This window comes from Tamandua tetradactyla, chromosome 1 (assembly GCF_023851605.1).
Source record: "Tamandua tetradactyla isolate mTamTet1 chromosome 1, mTamTet1.pri, whole genome shotgun sequence".
In the NCBI taxonomy this organism is placed as follows: domain Eukaryota; kingdom Metazoa; phylum Chordata; class Mammalia; order Pilosa; family Myrmecophagidae; genus Tamandua; species Tamandua tetradactyla.
Genome location: NC_135327.1, coordinates 42,334,821 through 42,362,319, shown reverse-complemented (window position 1 = coordinate 42,362,319; position 27,499 = coordinate 42,334,821). Strand labels below are relative to the sequence as shown.

At 41.1% G+C, this 27,499-nt stretch overlaps 1 protein-coding gene across 5 annotated transcripts in view; it reads left to right on the top strand.

The window, feature by feature from the left end:
• Window positions 1-8,209: 8,209 nt before the first annotated feature.
• The window catches only part of ZNF133 (zinc finger protein 133), a 29,279-nt gene continuing 9,989 nt past the window's right edge, over window positions 8,210-27,499 (top strand). Inside the window, exons 1-4 of one of the 5 annotated variants that reach the window (XM_077114911.1) lie at window positions 8,210-8,526; window positions 24,529-24,596; window positions 26,819-26,976; window positions 27,086-27,212. In XM_077114911.1, coding sequence (XP_076971026.1) covers window positions 26,953-26,976; window positions 27,086-27,212 — 151 coding nt within the window. In that variant the 5' untranslated portion in view covers window positions 8,210-8,526; window positions 24,529-24,596; window positions 26,819-26,952. The other 4 variants (XM_077114907.1, XM_077114910.1, XM_077114909.1 and 1 more) reach the window with 4 other exon arrangements.

Genomic DNA, 27,499 nt, shown 5'->3' with positions numbered 1-27,499 from the left:
ATTTTAAAAACTTCCAATGAACATTTTACTTAATGGTGAAATAGTAGACATTTCCCCCTTAAAATTGGAGGAAAGCAAAGGATGTTTACTCTCACCACTCCTATTCAGTATTGTACTAGAAGTTCTAGTTTGTGCAATAAGGCAAGAAAAAAAAAGCAAAGGGCATAAAAATGAAAAAAAAAACTGTTTTTATTCACAAACTACATGATTACTTCTGCAGAAATACTCGAGAAATCTACCAAAGAGTTTAAAATAAGTTAAATTAGCAAAACTGTTGGATGCAAAGCCATTACACAATTGCTGTTTCGATATATGAAAAAGGAACAATTGAGAAGTGAAACTGAAAACTACCACTTATAACAGCATTAGAAACATATAATACTTAGGAAAAACTTTAACAGACAATGTGCAAGCCCTGTATACTGAAAACCTAAAAATATTGCTGAAACAGGTTAAAGAAAGTCTAAATAAAGAAACATATCAGGAACATGATGTGAAGGACTCACTATTGTTATATCAAATTTCTCCAATTTTATCTACAGATAAAACAATCCAAATCAATATTCCCATAGACAGTTTTATAGAAATTGATAAGCTGATTTTAAAATAGAGTTAGAATGGCCAATATGATCTTGAAAAAGAATAGTATAATTGAGAGATTTAAACTACCAGATTCTAAGACTTACTATAAAGCTTCAATAATCAAGATACATGGTATAGGTGTAGAGATAAACACATAGATCAGTGGAACAGAATAGTAAGTCCATAAAGAAAGTGAAACATTTACAAGCACTTGATTTTCAACAAAGCAGCCAAAATAATTTAATGATGAAAAGAAAGTCTTTTTAAACAAATAGTATTAGAATTGGATATCTGTGTGGAGAGAAAAAAAAAAAAAGGACCTCAACATCAACCTCACACCATAAACAATAATTTAAGATGGATTATAAACTTAAATATAAAAAGTTAAGACAATAAAAATTTTAGAAGACAACATAGAAGACAATCTCTGCAACCCTGGAATAGGTTAAATTTTTTTTCAGGACAAAAAGAAAGCATTACTCACAAAATAAAGGTCTGTAAATTGGACTTCATCAATAATATACACATCTACTCTTCAACAGATACCATTAAGAAAATGAAAAGGCAAGCCACAGAATGGGAGAAAATATTCTCTCTCTATATATATATTATGAAAGACTTGCATCCTGAAAACATTTCCAATTAAATTTTAAAAGAATGGACATTAGAAAATCAGACTCTCAGCAGCTTAGGATTGATGATTTGTGAATATTAGATCCCCACCACCCCACAACCATCATCACCAAAATCTTGGTTCCTCACAGTCCTAAGGTCCTGAGGAAGTGTCTGGAGGTGTCCGCAGGGTATGTCAAGAAAGCAGGGCTTCCTGTCGCCTCCCCAGATCCCCTTGGTGAAGTTCCACTCTTCTATGTTTCATATGCTAAAAGCCATGACTTTTACTAGCCTCCAAGAGGGCAAGTAAATTCACCATGATCACACAGCCAGTCAATTGGGACCAGATGTCCCAAGACAAACCTGTTGACTCAGAATGCAAGTGGGACAAAGAAAAGGTATTTACTGGCTCTCTTGGAAACTCAGCACACAATTTCTTGGGCATCCTTGGGCATGCAGGGTTGGCATTCATTTAAGATGAGGAAGACAGATAAAAGCACATGAATGGAGAAAGATTGTGTGAGCTAGAGATGTCAAGCTCAGTGAGAGGAAGGATAGTTTGTCATTGGAAGGGGATAAGGGATACCAGAAACCCCTCACTGGGGTGAAGGTGAAGGTCTTAAAAGAGAGTCAGAGCCTGGCAGTCTAAATGGCAGCCTAGGAGAACAGCATCCACCCCAGCAACACAAGGATGCCTCGTCCTTCCTACCTGCTGACCACTATGTGTCCTGTCTGCTGAGCTGCCCACTCTCCTGGACAAGGAACCCAGCAAAAGTCATCTTCCTTTTAGACAGTGTCTTTCACCTGCTCCAGCTGGGTGATAAGTTTTGGATGGAAACAGAAATCCTGCTCATAGGGAAAGAAGATGAGGTGACTGTAGGTCATGGGCTCAAGGTAGCATTTTGGAACTCAAGTTAAACTGGCTATGGAAGCCCAGTGTGTGGTGTAAAGGGTCTTTGGAGAGAGAATTCTCAGCAGCAGCATTCTAGCTTGCTAGCTGCCAGAATGCAACACACCAGAGATGGACTAGCTTTTAATAAAAGGGGATTTATTTCATTGGTTCTTCAGAGGAACGGCAGTTAACTTTCAACTGAGGCTCTTTCTTATGTGGGAAGGCACAGGGTGATCTCTGCTGGACTTCTCTCCAGGCCTCTGGGTTCCAACAACTTTCCCCGGGGTGATTTCTTTCTGCATCTCCAAAGGCCTGGGCTGAGCTGCGAGTGCTGAGATGAGGTATGCTGAGCTGCTTGAGCTGTGCTATGTTGAGCTCTCTCATTTAAGCACCAGCCAATTAAGTCAAACATCATTCACTGCAGCAGGCAGGCCTCTTAGCCAACTGCAGACATAATGAGCAACAGATGAAGTTCATGTACCATTGGCTCATGTCCACAGCAACAGAACTTGGTACCTTCGCCTGGCCAAGTTGGCAACTGAATCTAACTACCACATGTCTACCCCTTGTCAACTTGGCAACTACACACATCAGCTTAAACAATATTAAGGTGCAAAAAATTCTCTTCTGGCTATGGACCTATGAATCTCAAAACAAGTTATCTGGAGCCAATATGCAAAGGAGGACAGTCACAGGATACAGGTTTTCATTTCCATAGGGAGAAATTGGAAGGAACACAGGGGTCACAAATCCAAAAAGTTCTGGTCTCCACTCCTGCCACATTACCTTCTCTTTCCCAGACCAGAGCTATGGCCTCTTGGGGAATTCCTTACAGTGAATTGACTGAGGAAGAGAAAACTCGGGCCTGGTTTACAGATAGTTCAGCATGATATGCAGGTACCACCCGAAAGTGGACAGCTGCAGCACTACAACCCCTTTCTGGGGTGTCCTTGAAGGACATGGTGAAGGGAAATCCTCCCAGCAGGCAAAAGTTCGAGCAGTGCTCCTGGTTGTTCATTTTGCTTGGAAGGAAAACTCGCCAGAGGTGCATTTGTATACTGACTCATGGGATGTTGCTAATGGTTTGGTTGGATGGTCAGGGAATTGGAAAGACCATAATTGGAAAATTGGTGACAAAGAGATCTGGGGAAGAAGTACGTGGATAGACCTTACTGAGTGGGCTAAAAACATGAACATATTTGTTCATGCGCAACAGAGGGTGACTTCAGCAGAGGAAGGTTTTAATAATCAAGTGGATAAGATGACCCGTTCTGTGGATACCAGTCAACCTCTTTCCCCAGCAACTCCTGTCACTGCCCAATGGGCTCATGAGCAAAGTGGTCATGGTGGTAGGGATGGAGGTTATGCATGCACTCAGCAACATGGACTTCCACTGATCAAGGCTGACTTGGCTATAGCCACTGCTGAGTGCCCAATCTGCCAGCAGCAGAGACCCACACTCAGCCCCCGATATGGTACCATTCCCTGAGGTGACCAGCCAGCTACATGGTGGCAGGTTGATTACATTGGACCACTCCCTTCATGGAAGGGGCAGTGATTTGTTCTAACTGGAAGAGACACATACTCTGGATATGGGTTTGCTTTCCCTGCACTCAATGCTTCTGCCAAAACTACCATCCGTGGGCTAACAGAATGCCTTATCCATCGTCATGGTATTCCACACAGCATTGCTTCTGATGAAGGAACACACTTCACAGCAAGTGAAGTGCAGGAATGGGCACATGCTTATGGAATTCTCAGGTCTTGCCATGTTCCCCATCATCCAGAAGCAACTGGATTGATAGAATGGTGGAATGGCCTTTCGAAAACTCAATTATGTTGCCATCTAGGTGGCAATACCTTGAAGGGCTGTATAATACCAGGAAGCTGTATATGCTCTGAATCAGTGTCCACTGTATGGTACTGTTTCTCCCATAGCCAGGATCCATGGGTCCAGGAACGAAAGGGGTGGAAATGGGAGTGGCACCCCTCACTATTACCCCTAGTGATCCACTAGGAAAATTTTTGCTTCCTGTCCCTGCGACCCTGAGTTCTGCTGGTCTATGGGTTTTAGTTCCAAAAGGGGGAGTGCTTCCACCAGGAGAAACAACAATGATTCCATTGAACTGGAATCTAAGACTGCCACCTGGTCACTTTGGGCTACTCATGCCCCTGGATCAACAAGCCAAGAAGAGGATTACATTATTGTCTGCGGTGACTGACCCTGACTATCAGGGGAAATAGGACTGCAACTACACAATGGAGGTAAGGAAGAGTTTTCTTGGAATATAGGAGATCCCCTAAGGCATCTTTTAGTATTACCATGCCCTGTGATTAAAATCAATGGAAAACTGCAACAGCCCAAACCAGGCAGGACTACCAATGGGTCTGAAACTTCAGGAATGAAGGTTTGGGTCACCCTACCAGGCAAAGAACTACGGCCTGCTGAAGTGCTTGCTAAGGGTAAAAGGAACATGGAATGGGTAGTGGAAGAAGGTAGTGATAAATATGAACATCACAACCATGTGATCAGTTACAGAAACGAGGACCGTGATGCTGTTTTGCTCTTGTTTACTATTTAAGTTGTAAGATATCAAGTTTAAGAATGAATATTACCCAAGGATTTGCACCTTATTCTGGAGAGAGTTAATGTGTTTCCAGTTATTTGCAGGACAGTTGAGTATTGTTAGGTGAAAGAAAAAATGTGTGTTTTAATATTTTTTATTTAGAAATTAGGTATGGTTTAAGGTGATATATATAGCTGCCAAGTTGACAAGGGGTGGACTGTTATGGTCAGGTTCATATGTCAATTTGGCCAAGTGGTGGTACCTATTTGTCTGGTTGGTCAGTGCTGGCCTGTCTGTTGCAATGAGGGCATGTCATAGAATTAAATCATGATCACAACAGCTGCATCCACAGCTGATTCCATTTGTAATCAGCCAAGGGGAGTGTCTTCTCCAATGAGTCATGCTCAGTCTAATCACTGAAAGCCTTTTAAAGAGGATTCAGAAGAGACAGGCTCTCTTCCTGTTTCGGCTGGTGAGCCTCTCCTGTTTGTCCAGACCCTCCATCAGAATCATTGGCTGCACAGCCTGCCCTGCAGATTTTGGACTCTGCATTCCCATGGTCACGTGAGACACTTTTATAAATTTTATATTTGTGAGTGTTCCATGTTGATTCTGTTTCTCTAGAGACCCCTAACTAATACAAGCAGAAAGAGGGATGAGTAAGGAAAGGGAACCTCGGATCAGCAAGACAGCACAATGATTCTACTTCTTGTTGGATGGCTGAAGATCTCTCCTGTAGGACGCAAGATTACCTAGGACTAGAATCCCATTCTGGGGGGAAATGTAGTACATATAAACACAATATATCTACCTATTCTCAATTGTACCAAAAAATATTAGACCTTCCCGGGGGAAACAGAGAAAAGTATCTCTTTGCTTTCAAGTCCAATGCTAAGGCAAAAGTCAGCTCACCCCGTCAGCTGCACCATACCCCTTTCCTTCATGAGAGGTTTAAGATAATCAGTGGGTCAGGTTTTAAGTCATAAGAAAAGCCATCCTTCCCCAGTATCACATTCTTGTACAGGTTCTTCTGAGTAGGACTCCACAAACTCTACTGCTCCTGAGTGAAATCCGCAGTCACATCCCTGAATGCCATGAAAACCTGCTATGCAATGATAGCCATGCCTACTCTGGTATCAGCCTTGCCCATGGTTCAAAATGAGGTGCTAAAAGGCCTGTCCTGGGGGATGTAGGTAAGATTTCTAGATCCTGCTTTTGACTATAACCCTTGTGCTTGGATTCCAAGAGCATTAACCCTGATCTCTATCCAACCAGCATCATTTGTCTCAGTCCTAGTCTGGTTATTAGAGGATTTACAAGCAAACAGCTTTTAACCTTGAAGAGCTTTAAATACACACATGAAAATAGAAAGTAAGGAATTATATTGGGAATGTTTGTGTTTCTTTCTTGTAATTTTTTTTAATTAATAAAAAATTTTTAAAAAGTAAGGAATTATAGGCCTTCTGAATTTTAGGAATTGGGAGATTGTATTAGATTTAAGAATCTGAGCCCCTATAAGTCCTTGCTACCCAAAGTGTGATCTGTGTGCAAGCAATGTCAGTTTTACCTGGAAGTTTGTTAGGAATGTTCATGCTCAGCTCTTCCCCAAATGTATTGATATAGAATTTGTATTTTCACAAGATCCCAGATGATGTGTGTCAGATTCAAGTTTGAGAAGCACTGGATCTAATGACCTACACAGATATATCATTCAATAATTAGTAACAACTAACCAACAATTTGACTTTCAACTTCCAAAACATAACCTCTCTCCTTTCATTAGCACATGCCACTTTCTCTCCTTAGGGTGAAAGCAGCTTTTTAAATGAGTAATGGATACAAGGGCCAAACTCAAAATCTCTTGAGGTGGGGTTAAGGCACTGCAGTTTTTTTAAAGATTCCCAAGATGAACAAGGTGTCAATCACTCGGTCAAAGGACTCTCGAGAAGTAACCAAATAATGGAGAGAGGGAGATCAGAGAAAGTTTCAAGAGAGAGAGCTGGAAATTTGGTCTGGAAAGATGTACACGATTTGGAAGAGGCCAGAAAGCAGGATTAGGAAATGTATTCCAGATGAAGTGTGTGGTCACATGGAGTGGCAAGCAACAGGAGCAGAAGGGGAGATGGAGAAAGGGGCAAGGACAAGTGTTTTTAGAAAGTAGGCAATCCAGATTTCTAAGTGGAAACGCCCAATCATTAAATGTTAAGTACTTGTTCAAATATAAAACATAAGGCTGGCCAAACAAAACATATGTGGACAGCTAGATGGCATTTTCACCTACATTCATAGAAAGGTAGCTTATATACTTGGAAGATTAGCCTGATATAAGACTACTGGCCACTGAAAACCTCCCTCATTATGACCAGGGCAGACTGCCCAGTGGTCCAGAGCCTGAGACTCTTCTCACCCTCTTCCCACTAGCATATCCTCTGCCAACTTTTCATCTTGTCAACTCCCTCAGGGCAGGGCAGGTAGCCCCTCATTCTGGAAGTCTTCCTGGTCTCTATCTACAGGCCTCCAAGAGCTCAGTCATCCACAGCCTTCACCTACAGCAATCATCACTGAACACTTAAAACATAAACGCCAGATTCTTCCACATGTGTTGATGGCTAACTTCTTGGTAAATGACAATGTCAAGGATATGAATTGGGAAGATAATGAAGTACAAGAAGCTACTTCTCCAGGACCAGGGCTGGAATAATCCCACTGAAAATAAGGTGGCCTCATTGTTTCATCATCCGTCTCGGAGGGTAAAAGAAGTAAATGAATAAGAGAAGGGAATGGATCCATCCTCCAACCTAGGAATTTCAGGAAAAGTCAACCAGGGCCCAAAAAGCCAGGTCTATGGCAGGTTCAGTCCCAAGCTCTGGCCTGAGATTTAAGCTCCTGTCCCCCCAGGAAACTGACAAGAGCGCGCCCCTAACTCTGAATTCCAGTGAGGAAAAGTCTCAGGGCTTCCAAACAGGGCGAGGGGGTGCTGGGGTGGAGGGCATACATAGCCTGTGATCAGGGTCTACCTCCTATAGGATGTGAGACCTCAGGAAGACTGCTCTGCTTACCCAGCCTGCTCTCCGTGGGCTTAAATGGAGTTGGGTTTTTTGTTGGTTTTTTCACTTTTTAAATTGTATAATAGAACATATCTACAAAGCAAAGGAAGAAAAAAAGGCAATAGTTTTCAAAGCACTCTTCAACAAGTAGTTACAGGTCAGAGCCCACAGTTTGTCATGGGCTACCATACCATCATCTCAGACTTTTTCCTTCTAGCTACTCCAGAATATAGGAAGCTAGAAGGAATAAATTTAAATGGAGCTTACAGGGCACGTGGGCTGAAGCGCCTACGGCATGCAGGCCCTACTTTTCCAGTCCTGAAGACGGAGCTCAAGAAACCACAGGCTACCACAGCGGGAACCAGCTGGGTGAGAACCGCCAAAACGCCACCCATGCGAAAGACCAATGCAAGAAGCCTAACAGAGCCTCTCCCCATACGTCATCTTCACGCGTCGAGGGAGGAGCAGGCGCCGGATGCGGAAATTGCCGCAGAGGCCTATGGGGAGTGTGGTCTTTGAGGTAGAAGCGTTAGAGACTGGGCTACGGCCGGAGGGGAAGTTCACTCCGATCCTCATTATGTTCTATAGGCGTGGTTTTAAGAAAAAAGAGGGGGAGACCTGGTACTACAGAGGACATGGTCATGTGATTGGATCTCGTTACCCAGAAACGTCTTATGTGGATGTCCATGGTTGCCGCCAGGAGTCAGCTCAGGGCTGGCTTCGTGCCGGCGTCGCGCTGAGGACAGTGGGTAGTGTAGTCCCGCGCCCTGCTGGATCAGATCCCCAGCTGGTGGCCGGAGCAATCCCTTGTTCTTTGGTGGCGCTGGTGAGTGAGACTCCCGCGGGACTCTGGCCGCAGCCGTGCCCTTCCCTGAGCGGGAAGGAATGCTCTGAAAGGCTGGACTAGGGGCCGAGACTAGGGACAGTGTGGATGGCTCTGGGGGTGGAGAGGATGCGCTGGAGTGGCTCAGGCCGTCCTTTCCCGGGGGTCTTATTTTGGGGGTGTGGGCACGCATCTCCTGGAGAGTGGGGTGACACCCAGCGGTGAAGCTCTCCGACGGTGGGAGCGGGCCTTTCGCTTTAGGGTTTTTTGTGCATGGAGGTGGGTTTGGCCTGGGTTGAAAACGCGTTATTGGGGAGATGGGGAGGGCGCTCGTGCCAAAAGTCCCTGGGTTTTGGAGTTGAGGGGTTGGGTAAGTAGACCTCTTGGAACCCCATACTCCCTCAGGTTGTGGGGTGCGACCGTGAGACTCTGTGTCCTGAGGGTTTGCGGGGACCTGCCGTCTTACTTCGGGCCCAAACACATCTAAGGTTTGCTGGGATGGCACAAGGGGCTGACTGGTCTGGCCAAACAAACCCTTGTTCGACTGGGAGTAGGTTGCTTGGTTGTCCTTTGGGTCGGGCATTGGGGAAGGTAGGGCAAGGTTTCCAAAGGCCCAGTGAACCATCGTTGACCACAAAATCCCGGATTCCCACATCTCTGGTATGGCCAGGCTATGGAATTCTCAGTTTCTCATTTTAACTATATTATGAAGAAATTCCAAACATCCAGAAGTAGAGTGAACGTCATAGGCCCCTCCTCCAAGTTCAACACTCATTCACCTCCTGGCCCATGTGATTCATCTCAAAGTGGATACATTGTAAATCTCCATAGCCCATGGAGATTTCCATCACTTTCCATACTGTTTAACAGCCAGAATGGCAGGCCTCAGCCAGATTGCATCCAGGCTCTGCCACTTGATAGCTTTGTCACCATGAACAAGATACTGATCTCAGTGTGCCTCAGTTTTCTCGCCTATAAAGTGAGGATAGCGTCTCCCTCAATGGATTTTTGTGAGGATAGAATGAGGTAAAGGTCCTACAGTGCTGGAACAGTTTCTGGTATATAATAATGCTCTACAAGTATTAACTTTTATTAATAAAAAACCTTGAGATTCCAGAGGCACAGGGAGGATCAACTTCATGCTCAGGGTCAGCAGCAGGTCAGGGCAAGCTCTCTTCCCAGCTGTCACCCTATCTCTGTTCCCTGGAAGCTGCCCACAGTTCTTTTCTTCTGTGGCAGAACCATTCCTGATGCCTTTAAGGAAAAGAAGGCCCTACCCTTCTGAAACTTGAGGATTTTCAGTGACTTTTCTGTAAATTTTTTTTTTCTTCTGCCTCCTGTGGCCCCTGCCTTTCCAGAGAAGACTGCCTGCTGGGGAAAGGTAGGACTCCTGGGCTCCTGACAGCCCAGCTGCAGGTGGGTACCACTTACCTTTTACATTCCAAACCATGGGTGGGTTTCCTTTGCCCATCTTTGGCATCTTCGGATCGTTTCCTTCAGGAAGCCAGGCCTGTCCTAAAGGTGTTGGTTTTCACAGAGCGTATAGACCTGGTGCTCTCCTTCAAGACACCTCCATGCTTGCCCTAGCATTCTTTCTCTCAGCATTTGCTCAGACTGCTCATTTCCAGGACTTGTCAGGGGCTGTGAAAACAAAAATGAGGAATCCTACTCTTTGTGGAGTCATTATTTTGTTCCAGGTGCTGGGCTTTATAATCACTGCCATATTTTATTCCCTTAACCAGCTGCAAGTGAGGAATCCAAATCCCCATTTTACAGAAGGAAGAAACAGTGCATTGGATAAAGCAATTTGTTTATTTGGATGAATTAGGAGCTAGCTGGGGTTTTTTTTTTCTTTTCTTAAGTTTTGTTTTTCATGAAAAATACTTGGAATATATGCCTTACTCCACTTCCACAGTTATCAGCATTCTGCATATTTCATTCATTGCCCCTCATTTCCCTTTTTCCCTTCTAGAGTAGTTTACAGCATATCCCAGATATATCATTTCACTTGTAAATACTTCAATAGGCATCTCTAGCACGTAAGCGTTGTTTTAACATAACTACAATTTCACTACTGTACTCAACAAAATTATTAATTAATGTCATTTCAAACTTAGTCTGTATTCAATTTTCCTTACTTTTTAAAAAAATGTCTTTTTTTTTTTTTTTTTGTCAGAACAGCCTTGCCTTGGTCAGAGGCAGGAGAGAGGGAAGTATCTAGAGTTCAACCTGGTGGTTCCCCCTGTCTCTGCTTGTCTCTCCTCTCATTTCCTCTGTCCTTACTGATGTGTGTTAACAACTGCAACTTCCAGCCTTGGTACAAGCTGGGCCTCTGAGTTTTCCTTGCCTGCTTGTTCTTTCCACACTTAACATCCCATTTGATTGGCTGTTGCGTCCCTTCAGTTCCACCTGTGTTGAACCCCTGAGTTCCTTCCCCTTCTCTTTGTCTCTGCTTGTTCCATCTTCCTGTCCCTCCTTTCCCTCAACCTCCTGAGTTGGGCTCCTGGGATATGAATACTTATTTTGCATTTCACACCTGCTAGAAAGGGTCCTTTCTGATTGCCCAGTCTGCTTCTGTCCAGACTCCACAGTCAGTATGCCTAGGTTCAAATCTTGGCTTCACTGTCTTCTAGCTGTGTGTCTGTAAGCACATTACTTAACTTCTCTGACCTTCCTTTCCTTTTCTGTAAGATGGGGGTCATTATAATGTCTACCTTATAAGAATGTTGGGAGGGAAAACTGATTATACCTGTAATGCCCTTTGTACATGATGGGTCTGCAGTAAATGCTAGCTAGGATTATCATTCTGCTTCCAACTTCTCCTCCAATCTGCCTTTTCAGTCTCACTCTTTCCCACCCACCCTCATCAGACCATTTTATAGCCACATGGAAATATATTCCATTGTAAGCTATTTTATTTCTTCATGCCTTTTTACATTAGTATAAATTCTGGTTTAATTGAACTCATATGTGATCCCATGGTAGCTTTCCCCAGAAGAATTATCCCCTGTCTCCCTGCCAGCAGCAGATCACTGTAAACATCAGAACTCTAGGGCTCTCAGGCTGTATCTGTCCAATTGTCTACTAGACCGTGAGGTTGTTCTTCAAGGGTTAGTCACCCCCTTTTGCTCCTCTTGGGTCACTGCTATGATGCCTGGCACCCAGTTGGAGTGGGTGATGCAGTGTGAGGACATAACTCATCCTCACTGGCCTTCCTGGGAAGAGAAAGTTGAGGATGGTAATTATTGGACTGGGCCTTCAATGTCAAGTTAGTGCTGCTGGACTTGATCTGAGGGCAGTAGGAAACCGCTTAAGATTTTTTGAGCAGAACAGTGACATAATTCCCCCTCCAGTTATTGCTCCATGCCTCAGTTCCCCTTTAGAGCTAAACTCCTTGAAAGAATTACTTGTACTGGTAGTCTCCATTCCTATCCTTCCATTGTATTTTTTTGTATGTATCTCCCTACATATATGTATTTCTATATCTATACATACACACACACAGAGATAGATATATGATGTGTACCTCATAGGGGATTTTGTTCGCAACTTTTTTTTTGATTGCATAGCCTAGGAATTGAACCCCGGTCTCCCGCATGGCATGCGAGAATTCTACCACTGAACTACCGGTGCCCCACTTTCCACTGTATTTTAAACATTCTAATCAGGCTTTTTTTAGCTGATTACCAAAAAGTATTCTTGTCAAAGGCACCAATGATCTCCCTGTGACCAAATGCCAAGGTTCTCAGCAACATTTTACATAGTTGATACTTCTTCCTCCCCAGAACATCCTTTCACTTGGTTATTCTTAGTTTCCATATTTCAAAAATTCTTGTCTTACCTCGTAGGCTGCTCCTCCTGGCTCCCTTGCTGCCTCCTCCTCTTCACCCAGACACCCCTCAATGGAAGTCCCAGATTCAGTTCTTGACCTCTACTCTTTCCAGTTCTCCTCTCTCCTAAATGATCCCGTCCACTCTCACGGCTTTAAATTCCATCTCTCTGAAGTCTAACCAAGACCTCTGCCTTAAACTCCAGATTCCATGCTCCTACTGCCTCCTTCACATTTCCATGTGGATGTCTAATGGGCATCCCAAATGTTATATCCAACAACAAACTTTGATCATCTCCCCTACAGGTACTCTATCCCAATGCAGTATAGATAATTATTTTAAGGAGTTCATTGCTGACAGGAAGCAGAGGCACAGAAATTCCTTCATATTGCTCAGGCTCAAGACCTTGAATTCATCTTTGACTCCTTTCTTGCTCTGACTCTCCATCTGCAGTAAGCACATCTTGTCTAATAATCTCCAGCCCACATGCTTCCACCTTGACCATCATACTTGGACACTTATAGCTTTAGAGCAGTTTTTGCTTCTTCCTTTGTCCCTCTAAGGTATACTTATCAGTATTGCAACCAGAGGGAGCTTTTAAGATGTAAGTGAAATCATGGCATGCATCTGCTTAAAGCCCTCCAATGGCTTTTCATCTCAAAGTCAAAACCATTGTCTTATAAGACTGATCATGATCTTTCCCTCATTCACTCTTGCCCCTGATCTCACCACACCTGTCCCAGTCACGCCATACCAGCCATAGCAAACTCTCTGTTTCTTGACTAAGTCAAGCTGACTTTTGCATGAGGATATTTGCACTGGCCATTCTCTTGCCTGCAGGGCTCTTCTCAAAGTTAACTGCTTGGCTCACTCCCTGATACCCTTCAAATTTTTATTCCCAGTCACCCTATTTCATAGTCCCAAATCCTGCCCTGCCTCTGGCACTTCTTTTCTTCTCCCCTGATTTTTCTTTTTATCCTTACCACTTCTTGATGTACTGTGTGTTTTATTTATTAATTTAATATGCCTATCCTCCTTCCTAGATTTGCCTGTCAGTGAGGACAGATGTTTATGCCTTAGTTCACTTCTGTGTCCCCAGTGTCTAGAATAGTGCCTATCACACAGTAGGAGCTTAATAAATATTTACTGAATGAATGAATAACCCCACCTCATTATATGGAGCTAATTTGGGGAGGAACAGATGAGACAGACTGGGATGGTGGGAGATGGTCTGCAAGACCCTTCCAAGAGGCCAATGTCATTGTCCTAGCCTCCCAGCTAGTGTGAGGATGGAGAGGAACTGGGATAGTCTTAGAGATCCCATCACTTAGCCTTGGTAGTTGTTTTGATGTGAAGTTAAGGTAGTCATCATCGTGACTCTGAATGGGCACCTAAATTATAGGGAAGGTGCCTCTATCATTCAGAAAGCTGAGGAGAAAGAAGGCACAGTATTTCTGGAAGAGTTCTGATTATTGATTGCTGTACAGCCAACTACCCCAAAACTTAGTGGCTTCAAAGAAACACCATGCAGTTGTCCCTCAAGATTCTTTGGTTTTTCTGGGATCACCTGGGTGGGACTTCTGAAGCTCTATAAGAGTTGGCTTGTGTCTGCAGTCATTTGAGTTGGGATATACATTTGCTTCACGTATGTGGCATTTAGTGGGTTGGCTGGAAAGCTGGGGTCAACTATGGTTGGACCTCATTCTCTGTATAGTATCAGGGCCTCTGCTTCTCTAGGTGGTCTCCAGTAGGCTAGTTGAACATCTTACATGGTCACAGAACTCCCAAAAGCTCAAGAGCGGAAGCTGTCTAGCCTTTTTAAGACTTAAGCCTAGAACTGGCATAGTGTCACTTCTGCCACATATATTGGTTAATGCAGGAACAGGGTCAGCCTGCAGGAGTGGAATAATTTGAGAACAAAATAAACAGTCATAGCACTGTATTATGATCTATAGAATAAGATATGGCTCTGTACTGATAGAAATAAATAAGTGAATACACAAATGGGAGGGAAGGAACAGCTTTTGCTTACAGAAGAATTAATGAATATAGAAGGAAAGAGAGAAATAGAGCATTGTTATTTGGCAAATGCCACTGTAGTAGCTGTTGCAAACAGGTTCCATCAATGTATTCTAAAATTAGGGGGTCAAAGTTTAGAGAAATAGGATGCTTGTGTAATCTCAAAGCATCTATCCCTGGGTATTTATTCATTATAAAGGAAAAAATAGTGATTTTAGAATAAGAAAACCATCAGACAGCAGCTTAACCAAGTGATCAAGATTGAGATTAGCATCACCTGTCTTGAGACATACTAGTATCATGAATCCCTTGATATCATGCCCTTTTTGGCATCATATCACTTTTGTATGATTTCAGTCTTCTTAAATTTATTGAGACTTGCTCTGTGACCCATGATATGGTCTGTCCTTGGGAATGATCCATGAGCATTTGAGAAAAGGTGTATCCTGCTGTTGTCGGGTGTAATGTTCTATAAATGTCTGTTAAGTCTAGTTTGTTTATTGTATTATTCAAATTCTCTGTTTCTTTATTGATCCTCTGTCTAGATGTTCTGTCCATTGCTGATTGTGGGGAATTGAAGTCTCCAGCTCTTATGGTTGATGTGTCTATTTCTCTTTTCAGTGTTTGCCTCAAGTATTTTGGAGCACTCTGGCTCGGTACATAAACATTTATGATTGTTAGTCTTCTTGTTGAATTGTCCCTTTTATTAATTCATAGTATCCTTCTTTGTTTCTTTCAATTGTTTTACATTTGAGGTCTAATTTGTTGGATATTAGTATAGCTGCTCCTCCTCTTTTCTGATTGTTGTTTCCATGAAATATCTTTTCCCAACCTTTCACTTTCAACTTGTGTTTGTCCTTGGGTCTAAAATGTGTCTCCTCTAAACAGTGTATAGATCAGTCCTGTTTTTTAATTCACTCTGCCAGTCTATGCCTTTTGATTGGGGAGTTCAATCCATTAACATTTAGTGTTATTACTTTACTGTGAAGCCACTAGACTCTGTGCTTTTCCTGTCCTGCCAAGTATGTGGCACTTGTCTGCCTGCGGGTCCTACCTAGCATAAAGTGATGCAGTACCTTTAACTTCAGCAGATTCTCCCTGCTCTGGGCATGGTTGAGACAGAGGAGAGGTTGTAGGCTGCCTGTAAGTCCTTCAGTTTTCTAGTCCCTGAGGTCTGAATTTCTTGAGGGATGGATTCCACCTGAGCTGGGCCCCATCCCTCTCCTGGGGAAGGCACAGCCTCTAGGGAATTACCTCCTTTCACCTGACCAGCCTCTTTGTCTCTCTGACAAGCTTAATTCTGCCATTGCCTGGGGCAGTTGGAGCCTGAGAAGCCTTGCAGTCCTATCCAAAGAGCAGTTAAGCAGTAGAAACACAGCAAAAAAAAATCCTTTTCAGAGCGGGATCCCCCCATTCCTCGGGTTGTTAACCAGGAGCTTAAGTTGATACGTTGCTCTATGTATCTCCAGGTCCTATGTGCCCCCTCTTTTTTTTTTTTAGGGTCCAGACCCTTTCAAGTATTTTGTGCTGTCTGATCCAAAAAACCCGTTGTTGTTGTTGTTGTTTTCTATCAGCCCTGACCCTCTGCACTGGGGCAAAAAGTAGTAACTTTGGCTTTTATTCGAGGTTTAGCTGAGCTAGGGCCTATTTTTAGTAGTCAGAATTTGTTAATTAATTTCACAGTTGGAGCTTGGTTAAGCTCAGCCCCTACTGCTAATAAAGTCTCTTTGCCCTCTGGGAACCAGCCTGCTGGGGGAAGGGGTGCCAGCCTCCATGGCTTGGGGGACTCATGGTTCTGGGTGGGCTTGCAGCTGGTCCAGCTTGTCCAGACTGGTGTACGCTGTGTGTCTGGTCACTGATATGGCCCCAGCAGTTCTATACTGTTCCTGGCTCTTTGTTAGCTGTTCTGGAGGATGAACTAAATTCCACACCTCACTAAGCTGCCATCTTGGAATTTCCATCATATCATTGTATCACTTTTGAGGTAATCTAGCAAAAAAATTGAATAAGGGATATCATGTAAAATAACTGACCGGTACTCTTCAGAAGTATAAGGTCATGAAAGAAATTTTTAAAAATCCATCAGTCCTATTTTCTCGAATGAATTTTTATTTTTTAGTGAAGAATGAGTGTTGTTTGTGAATATTTGAACATGTATGGAAGCAATCATTATTTTTCTCCTTAGATATATTAGTGTGGTATATAGTAACTGATTTCCTAATAACGAACCAATCTTGCATTCCTGGGTGTTTTAGTTTCCTCATTGCTAAAGCAAATGTTATACAATGGATTGGCATAAATAACAGGAATTTATTGTCTCACCTCATGGTTTTGAGGTGAGAAGTCCAAAATCAGGGCTTCATTACAGGGGTACTTTCTCCCTGAAGACTGGCATTCTGGGGCTGGCTGCTGTGAGTCTCTGTCCTTGGCTTCTCTGTCGTCTGACAGGAGAGAGCCTCTCCTGGCCTCTCTCTCTCTGACCTTCAGGCCTGATGTAACCTCATCGATAGGTTCTATTTACAAGAATTCAAAACCCACAGGGATAGATTAATTGTAAGAACATGTTTTTCTGGGGTGCATAGCTCTAAACCATCACCTGGACAAATTCTTTTTGTCATGGTGAAATATTTTCTTATTTTGGTGTTGAAGTCTCTTCACTAGTATCCTTTTTTGTGGGGCAAGGCATTTCCTCTCTGACTAGAGAGCTGTAGTGCTCAGAGCATGGAGTGAATCTCCTTTTTTTTTTTCATGTTGTTCTGTCTCTTTACCACTTGGCCCTGGACACAGATAGTGTCTTCACTAATATTTTATTTGGTATTTTGCTTCAGTAATAATTGATTTTGGTCTATAATATTTTTTTGAACTGTCATTATCAGATTTAGTTGTCAATGTTATACTTGCTTAAAAAAAGAATGGGAAAAAAAAGAAAGGGTAAAAGAATGGGCAGTGTGACTGTGTGATTGTGCAAACCTTGTGTCTAATGCTCCTTTTATCCAGGTAATGGACAGATTGTAAAAAAAAAAAGATAAAAATAAATAAATAATAGGGAGTAAAGTAAATAAAGGGTAAATATTTGGTAGATTGAAATACTGGTAGTCAATGAGACGGGGAATAAAGGGTATAGATGTATGAGTTTTTCCTTTTTTATTTCTTATTGTGGAGTGATGCAAATGATCATGGTGATGAATACACAACTATGTAATGATGTTGTGAGCCACTGATTGTACACCATGTATGGACTGTATGTGTGAAGACTTCTCATTTAAAAAAACAGAATGGGGAAGTTTTTCTTCATCTACAGTTCTCTGGGGCATTTGGAGCATTGAGACTATTTGGTTTGAAGGTTTGGTAGAATTCCCTTGTGACTATCTCATCTCTGGTGCTTTTTTGTGGGGTTGTTCTTGGTTAACTTTCTCTATTATATGGAAATTGGCCTGTTTAAACTTTCTTTCCCTAATGAAGTCAATTTTGATAAATTGTATTTCCCTGACTATTTCATTTAGATTTGCAAACTTATTTGCAGCCAAGTCTGCAAAATAGTCTTATATGTATTTTAAAAATTTTATGATTCCTTAGTTAACTTTTCCCCTTTGCCATTTCTTATTTTGAATAATTTTGTTCTATCCCTTTTCCCCTTGTTAGCTAGTGTTTATTTTGTTAATTGTTCTTAAGAAATTAGGATTTTGACTGTTAGACCTACTTTTTCTATTCATTAATTTCTGCTTTGATCTTCATTATTTTCTTCCTTGTGCTTTCTTTTGGTTAACTTTGGTTATTTATTTATGAGCTTTTGAACTGGAAATTTAATTCATTATTGTCAGTCTTTCATTCTTATTTTTAAAAGTATTTGAGGCTATAGATTTTCCTCACCTTGCTGCTGTAAACGAATTCCATACATATGTAGTATTTCCTTTATCATTGTTGTTAGAAATTCTATCATTTAATTTTGTGTTTTTTTTTCTTTCACCAAGAGTTGTTAAACAGAAGGTTACTTTATTTTCAGGTAGAAGGGTTTTGTATGTTTTTTTTAATTAATAGTTTCCAGTTTTATTGCATTGTGATCCAATAGTGAGATTTGTAAGATTTCTGCTTATGGATGTTATTAATGTTTTATTAGTGATTAATTTTTGTGGCTGTCCCGTGAGTGCTTATGATGGAGTATGTGTAAAACTGGGTATATATCCATGAAATTTATCTTACTGATTATGTTGTTTAGATCCTGTCTCTCCTTACTTTTTTTTTTTCTCCATTGATCTGTCTTGGACTGGAATTGGTGTGTTGAAGACTCTTATTCCTGTCTTTCTCTTTATCTCTCTGCATTTCTTATAACTTTTACCTCATAAAGCAAATATGAATTGTGGATTTTAGTATTAAAGAGTGATCTTTGTCTTATTTGATACTTTTTAAATTTGAATTCTACTTTGGTATCTGTATCACTAGATCTGCTTTCTTAATTGTTTCCATTTGTTTTGTGACATTTTTGTTTAAGTGTCTCTCTTATTTCCTGCATATATATAGCTTGGTTTTGTGAGCCAAATTGAAAATTCTTTTCTTTTAATAGGTGCATTAAGTCCATTCACATTCATTGATAAGACTGATATGTGAGCTTAAAATCTGTTGTATTGTTTTCTTATAATTAGTATCTGTGTTATTATATTTTTGTTTTTTCCCCTCTGTGTGCTTTTATCTTATTTATTAATAACATAATAATAAATTTTATTAGAGAGGTTGTGGGTTTACAGAACAGTCATGCATAAAATACAGGATTCCCATATACTAACACTTGGATTGGTGTGGAAAATTTGTTATAGTTGATAACACTTTTTTGGGTAATTCTATTATTTTTTAACGGTAGTTACATTTGTTACAATTGATGAAAAGGTTATTAAAGTGGTACCATAACTATCGTCCATAGTTTACTTAGGGGTATGTTTTCCCCATATTCCTGACCTATTTGTTTTCATGTACTTATCTGCCCATATGCTGGATAAAGGGAGTGTCCATCACGAGGTTTTTACAATCACATGATCACAAGATAAAAGCTATATAGTTATACAATCATTACCAAAGATCAAGGCTACCAGATTACAGTTCATCAGTTTCAGGTATTTCCTTCTGGCTGTTCCAATACACTAGGAACTAAAAAGAAACATCCATATGATTCAGTCGTCGTAATCATTTACTAAATCCTAATTTCTCGGTTACACTTCCTCTTATGCTATCATTCTCTCAATCTTCGGGGATATCTGGGCAATGATCGTTTTAATTTCTTCATGCTGGAAAGGGCTGTTGAACATATGGGGTAGAGAAATGAAACTGGTTGATGTTCTTGGAGAGACTGGTACTTCTGGGTTTCAGGGCTTATCTGCATAGAAACAATCTGGAAGGCTTAAGTTTCTGAAAAAATAAACTTACTAAGTAAAACCTTTATAAAGTGTGTGCTTTTATTTTGTAATTTCCTTTTGGTCTTTAGGAAAGTTCATAATTTTTTTCCTTAGTGGTTTCTTATAGCTTTTTAAACACTCTCATGAGTTCTTATTTAACTTTTATTGTCTGATTTGCTGATTTGTAATGATATCCTTTAGTTCCCACCTATTGCCCATACCACATTTGGTGTACGTTCTCTGCTCTCCTATTCCCCTCTCTCTTCTCCTTGCATCTTTAGCAGCATTTCTACTTTATCAAGAGATACAGTATATACCATTAACATGTATTTTTCTTCCATTGTCTTGCCCACCTTTGAGTCCTAGATCTGTCTACAATTATGTATATTAAATGCTCACCATCAGTCCTTTTGCTAAAGTATTCCCTGTTGTGTCATAATTAAATGATATTCATCTTCTGGTAAATTCCTCATAAACAGCTCATGGCTACAGAATTCCCCAAGCTCTTGCATGCCTTTTCTGTAGCCTTATTACTTGAAGGATCCCTTGGCTTGATATAAAATCTTTGATTCACAATATCTTTCCTTAAGTTTCTTGTGAATATGATTCCATTGTGTTTTGAATGATGGTTTTGAAAAGTCTGATGGAAGTCTGATGCTTTTTGCCTAGAGTACTTTAGGTTTTGTTTTTTTTGTTCCTCTTTAAAGTCTAATAGCTTTTCTAGAGTGTGTCTTGGAGTTGATGGTTATGAGTCAGCTTTCCCATGGTATCCTGTAGGCCTGTCTACATTTAAATTGAGGCCTTCTAATTTTGAAAAGTTTTCTTGAATCAGAGTTTTAAATATTAATTTTGTTGCATTATTTTGGTTTTTCCTTCTTCAGGAACAGCAATTATATGAATACTATTCCTGTTTTCCCTGCTTTCCATTTCAACTACCCTTTCTCTCTTTTTTTAAGCTTTTCTTTATCCCAGTTTTATTTTCATAAATTGTTTTCCTTAATGCCTTTTATTTTCCCTTGAATCTAGTCTTCCTTGGTAATGTTGTTTTCATTTCTGATACATTTTGTCTTTTCTTTCTTTCCAAATTTGTCAATTCTCATTTTTTTCTTCATGAATTTTGTCCCTTTCTGTTCTTAGTTTTGAATTTTTAATCAGATGATTTCTCATATTTTCATATGCTTTTTTGAGAATATTTAAATCAACATGGAATGTTAGTTTTTTGTCACTATTGTGTATATTGCATGCAGTTTTCATTAGCTGAATTGTTTGAATTCTCATTTTTTTATTTTATAGTGATATTCTGTAGAGGAAAACTGCACATCTGCATTTCTTTAGATGAAACCATCAGATCCCAGTACTTTTGAGGTTTTCTAGTTTAAGAACTCCTCTGTGAGGGTAGCACAGTATGGTTTCTTCACTAGATTGTGGGAGGAAGAGGGATTGTATGTCCATTGGGTTTTTGTTTTTTGTTTCATAGTATCCTGTATTTCCCCCTCTTGCTTTTTTCCTTTTTCCCTTGCTGTTTCCAGTGGGTACCTCTTCCTTATTTTTCTCTGTTCCCCTAGAGCATTACATTTCCAACAGTCCCTGCTTTCATCCTGCATTCTCTTTTAGGTCCCTTCCCTGTAGTAAGTGCTCTGGCCTATTGGTATACTTTTTCAGGATTTTTTTTTTTCTGATATATATATCAGAAATCTGTATATATTTAAATCAATTTTATGTCTGCCATTAGCATCCCTCTTTTTGCTTCCACGCTTCCATGTAGTTTTCCCCCCTAAATCTGCCCTTGGCTTGCTTGGGGAATATGGGTGGTAGCTCACTGGTTTAGTGTTTGCTTTTTTATTTATAGGTAATTTGAAGTTAGGACATTCTTTATCTAGTTGTTCTGAGGGTTTTGTGTCATTTACTTCTTGTGTTTCTGGAAGTCTAGGGTGTTTAGCAATCCTCATTTACTTGACTCAAACTGTAAACTTGATTTCTCCTGTGGTAAGCACAGGTTGAAATCCTGTGCAGCTCACTCAGCCTTCCTGCTGTGATTATCTACCTGAGCACCTCTTGTCTCACCTTATGCTTGCATAGTTGAGGATTCAACCAAAGATTTTAAGAGGAGTTTTTATATAGCTTTGGGGCATCTGTCCTTTGCTGCTCCCACTTTTCTAGAATTTTGCCATGCAATTTCCAGACAGTCTGGTAAGTGCCACACTCTTGATCTATTCCCTGTGTGCCCATGTGGGTTGGGGAACACCCTCCAGTGAAAAGCCAGTTAAATACAGATCTTATCAACCAACGCTCGTTCCTTTTTTTGTGGGTCATATCCCCTCCAGTTTCTGACTGCTTTTGGTTGCTGTGTCTTCAACTAGTTGCTTTTTATATGTTTTTAGGGTTTATAGTTATTAGTAGGGTTTATTTAATACAGCCTGTTCCACCAGTATCAAACTCTAATACAACTGTTTTTTAATTCAGTACTTTTTGTTCTTTTTAAAAATCATTATTCTGTTTTCCTCACTTACCATGTTTGTTTTCTTCTGGCTTTTTTGGAATTGAATGCAAGTGAAAACAATGAGGTCTGTTTTTTTTTTAACCCAATACATTGGTAATTTTGAAAAATCGGTGGAATCGTATATCAAAAATGCAAGAAGGGGTACTTGTATGTGATGGTTGAGATTGTAAGTTGGTATGCCTTTGGAAGGGCAATTCAGCAGTGGAAACACTTGTTCAATATTAAAGCCAATAATTCTACTGCTTTATCACTCATACAGAAATCCAGACATGTACAAAAAGGTGTTGATTGCAACCATGATAGTAATAAAGAAACACTGCAATCTCGATGTTGATTGATAGAGGAATACTTGGTTAAAGAAAATATGTTTGCTCATAGAAATAGTACAGCAGTTATTAAAAAGGCTGGAGTTATATGTGAGTGCTGGCATAGTCCCAGGGTTTGGACTGGGGCTGGGGTATTATCTGTAAATAAATGCCCACCTGATTCTTATCTGCTGAGAGAGCAGTGATGAGAACCACACTCATCACTTGTTTAAGTGAAAACAAGTCACCGAGCAGCTCAGATGTATCTATTTATATGTATACAAATAGATAAACAAAGGTATAAATCAACAAGTACTCACTAGCACTTCCCCTGGGGAAAGGTGTGGGCCTGGGGCAGGGTCCAGAAAGAGAGCTAAACTTTTTACTTTATACTTTTGACTTCTCTGGGTCTTACTAACACTAACCACCTAATTATATGTGTAATTAAATATAATGAAACTGAACCACAGAAAGTTTCTTTACCTTCTCTTATGGGTGATTTTCAGTTTTATTTCATTTCTTTTACTACTTCATCCACATCATAATATTCGTTTGACCTGAAATATCATGCTTCATTATTTAAAAATTAATCCATTCTTCTGGCCAGTAAAAACTGGCCAGACAGAAGTCCACGATCTTTGCTTTAAGTTCCACTGATTTTATTCTTACCACAATGTTTTCTCTGTCCTGAGTACCCAATTAAAAATTGTACACCATTTACTTTACTTTTTACATTTATTTATTATTGTTGTTTACCTTTTACTTTCTTAATGAAAAATTACCAAAATAAAGAAAAGAACAGTATAATTAACAGCTTTTCAGGGATTGTCTTGATTTAACAGTTTTCAAATATTTTGTCATATTCACTGCATCTCACTTTTTAGTAGTGTGTTCTAGTTTCTAGGTGCCAGAATGCAATATACCAGAAATGGAATGGCTTTTAAAAACGTGAATTTATTAAGTTGCAAGTTTATAGTTCTAAGGCCGAGAAAATGTCCCAATTAAAGCAAGTCTCTAGAAATGTCCAAATTCAGATACCAGAGCTCTCAAGCTTTCTCCAAAATATTTCCTCTTTTAAAGGATTCTAGTAAACTAATTAAGCCCCATCTGGAATGGGTGGAGTCATATCGCCATCTAATCAAAAGTTAATATGCACATTTGGGTGTGTCACATCTCCCTGGAGATAACCTAATCAAATTTCCAGCCTATAGTGCTGAATAGGGGTTAAGAGAAATGCTTGTTCCCACAAGATTGGATCAGGATTAAAACATAGCTTTTCTAGGGTACTTAATCTTTTCAAACCACCACATGGTGCTTAAGTGTTTTAAAAATCTTTCTGTTAAAAAATGGAAAATTATCAAACATATTCAAAAGAAGCTAAAATAGTTTAATAAACTACCACCCAGTTTTACACAGTCATCACCATGTAGTGTGATATATTTTTCTTCGTCTTCAATTTTCTGAGATGCTTTCAAAGCAAATCCCATAAAATATTTTTATCCATAAATACTTCAATGTGTATTTTTTTGGAAAGCAACCACGATACCATTTTCACAATCCCCCAAATGAAGAATGAAGTGTTGGGCAGGCCATGCTGGCTCAGCAGGTAAGAGTGCTTGCCTGCCATGCCCGAGGACCCAGGTTCGATTCCCGGTGCCTGCCCATGTAAAAATAAATAAATAAATAAATAAATTTAAAAAAAGAATGAAGTGTTAACATCATCTACTCTCAAGTTAATGTTCACACTTCCTCAGTGGCCTCAAAAATGTTCCACTACATATATGGCTTGTTGAGATCAGGAGAGCTTGGGCTGAACATGACAAAGGCCTGCCTCCCTGGGCCCTTACCGGGACCCTAGGAGAGAAACTTAGTGTTAAATTCCCAGTTGTGGGGTTGAAGAGAAGTCCCCACTTCACTCAAGGGGAGAGCATTCCAGCTGATACCTCTGTCATTTCTGTTTTCCTTAGCCAGTTCTGCCTTCTGAGATACCAGACCAGGAGAAATGACCACTGGGTCCCAGAGATCCAATGGAGAGGTGAGTGAGCATTCCCTGTACTTCCACCCTGGCTGTCAGAGGATGGGCACATTTGCTTCTCTTGCTCCAGCTTCCTTGTTGGTACCTACCAGAGCCCAGCCTCCAGTCTTGGAGGTGTGACTCATCTTACATATAGCCCTCCCTCAGCATCCCTTTCTCTTCCATCCATTACTTGGTCCTTCACCAAATAGTTAACTCTGAACACCATACAACTGCACAATACATAGTAGAGTTCATGGTCCTTTGTTTAGCTTCATACCTTCTACAGGCTCCTACACCTACCTACTCTGTTTTTCTATCACTGGGCACCTTTTATTCTTCCCAGGTGGTCCTCCCTGCTCCCTACATGGTTTATCTGGGATGCCTGGCTCTTTCATCCTCCCTGTATTGCTACCTCCCTTCTAGACCTAATCCCTAGGCTTCTCTCATAAACCTTCCCTGACCTCCTTATTCCAGTGACTTCTCCACTTTGAAATTCCTTTAACCCAGTGATTCAAAACCTTGGCTACTATGCCTGGGAGCTTTAAAATAAAACAATTTCTAGGCCTTACCCCCAGAGATTCCAAATTAATTGGTTTGGGGTAGGACCTGGGTCTTATCTGTAGTTGAAGAACATGCCTAGCAATTCTTACATGCTGTGAGAATGATGGTCAAAACCACCGTTGCCCTCATTTCTGCTTTTCCATTTACAATTGTGCACGTGGGGCCGCGCTGGGTTTTGTGACTGCTGGGACTGCTGTGGGAGGCAGGGAGGAGTATAATGAGCTATTCCAGCGCCCACCCAAGGTTGGAAGAGGGAGCTGGCAGGTCGCAGTTAATCTGAGGGAAGTCTGCCAAGAGGAGGAGAACCCTGGGGAAGGTACCACAAAGACTTAGTGACAAAACAAGGTCTGACAGCTGAGAAGTGATGGTGGGCAGAGGAACAAATCCCCAGGATCCAGGCAGGGAACTTGAGAGGATGGAATTGACCACTTAAAGCTGTGCAGATTGCACACCTAGGCCAAGAGGCAACAGCCAGGCCTCACCTCCAACCAGGACTGGCCCTACAGCACTGTACCCAGCATGGCTAGAAGTCAGATTTTAATGAGATATCCATCAATATTTCAATGATATATATGAAACTTAATGAACTGTACTATGAGGTAAACAGAGCCTGTTGATGGACTTCTGCTTTGTTTTTTGTTGTGTTTTGTTTTTTAATCCCACTTTTAAGTCAGCATGAGGGCTGGGCTGATAAGGGTCCCAGAACTTGGTCAGCAGACTCATCTGGACCCTGCCTCAGCCAGAACACTTCACTGTCTAGAGCAGGGGCTGGCAGACATTTTCTGCAAGGGCAAATTTTTTTCTGTAAATTTGCTGTAATGTTTTAGACTTTGTGGGCCATATGGTCTCTCTTGGAACCAGTGAATCTGTTGTAGTTCAGAATACATAAATGAATCAGTATGGCTGTGTTCCAATAAGACTTTATTTACAAGAACAGAGGGTGGGCCATAATTTGCTGACCTGTACTCCAGAGGGCAAACTTCCAGGTAGCTAAAAAAAAATTTAGCTGTTTTATCAGTGGAATACTAATAGAAATAATAGATTATGTTCATCCACTCAACTACTTTTGTATGTCATTCCCCATTCTTAGGCTCTAGGAATTCAGCAATAACGAAAATGAACAAAAAAGTTCCACTTCGAATGGAATTTATAGTCTGTTGCTGGAAATAGTAAATAAATATCCTGTAAGTTGGTTTTAAGGAGGCAAAAATAGTAAATCTGGGCAGGGAGATGAGAACAGGGTGTGCAGATGGATTTTAAGATCAAGGGGCCGAGAAGATCCTCTCTTGACACCCACAGCATGTGGGAGACAGTGGTCCAAGTTCCTTCACTCTGATTAACTCATTCAATGTGCTGGCACACACAGCCCACCAATGAGAAAGGGAGGCATTGAGAGGTTAAATAACCAGCAAAGACACGCTAGTTGGTGGGAGAGGTGGACCCCAAACAGGCAGTTTGTATCAAGTCCCTGCTCTTCACCACTCCCTGCCTGTGCCTTTCATGCCCGAGAAAGGCAAGGAGCCATGGGCTGTAGTTGGGAAGGACTGAGTTGTAGTTTTTTGTTTTTTGAGGGTTTTTTTGGGGGGAGGGGGTGGCCAGACTATTTAATCTTTTAAATTCTTTAAACAATTAAAAAACTGTTTAATTTTTATATGTTGTTTGTTCTTTTCTCTGCCTAGATTTAAAGGTTCCCCCAAATTAGGGACTCTATTTATTGCATCAGTGCTCCAAAACAGCCCACCCAGGACCTCGAATGTGTGGTTTGCAAATACTGCCGGCTGCATGGGAATAGGTGTTTAAGGGTCCTTGACACATGGCACCAGGGTCAGAGTCAAAGGCAGGTTTGAGATATCTCATGTACCTCTCCCATAGCAGCCTTCTTGCTGCTCCACTTGAGCCATGGGCAAGGCTGGCTTTTGGGTGAGCAGGGCTGTATTGTGTTGCAGGCACACATGGCGTTCAGAGATGTGGCTGTGGATTTCTCCCAGGAGGAGTGGAGGCTGCTGAGTCCTGCTCAGAGGATTCTGTACCGGGAGGTGATGCTGGAGAACTATGGCAATCTGGTTTCCCTGGGTAAGGCTGGCTTCTTTTAGGACCTGCACTCTTGCTTCTGGATATCTTAGACTACAATTGAAGCAATCATCTTGCTCTCCAAGTTTGCCTTTGTGTTGGGCTCAGAATCAAAGAGATTCTGTTCCCTGTTTTCCCGAGGAAGGTCTGGATTTTTTGAAGTTGAAAATGGGTAATTTGTGTGTGTGTCTTTGATGTGTGATCCTCTGCACTTCTAGACCTTTTGTCCAAGGCTGGACTCTCTTTCTAGGTCATCTTATAAGACAGGGATCAGTATGCTCTCTCTTATC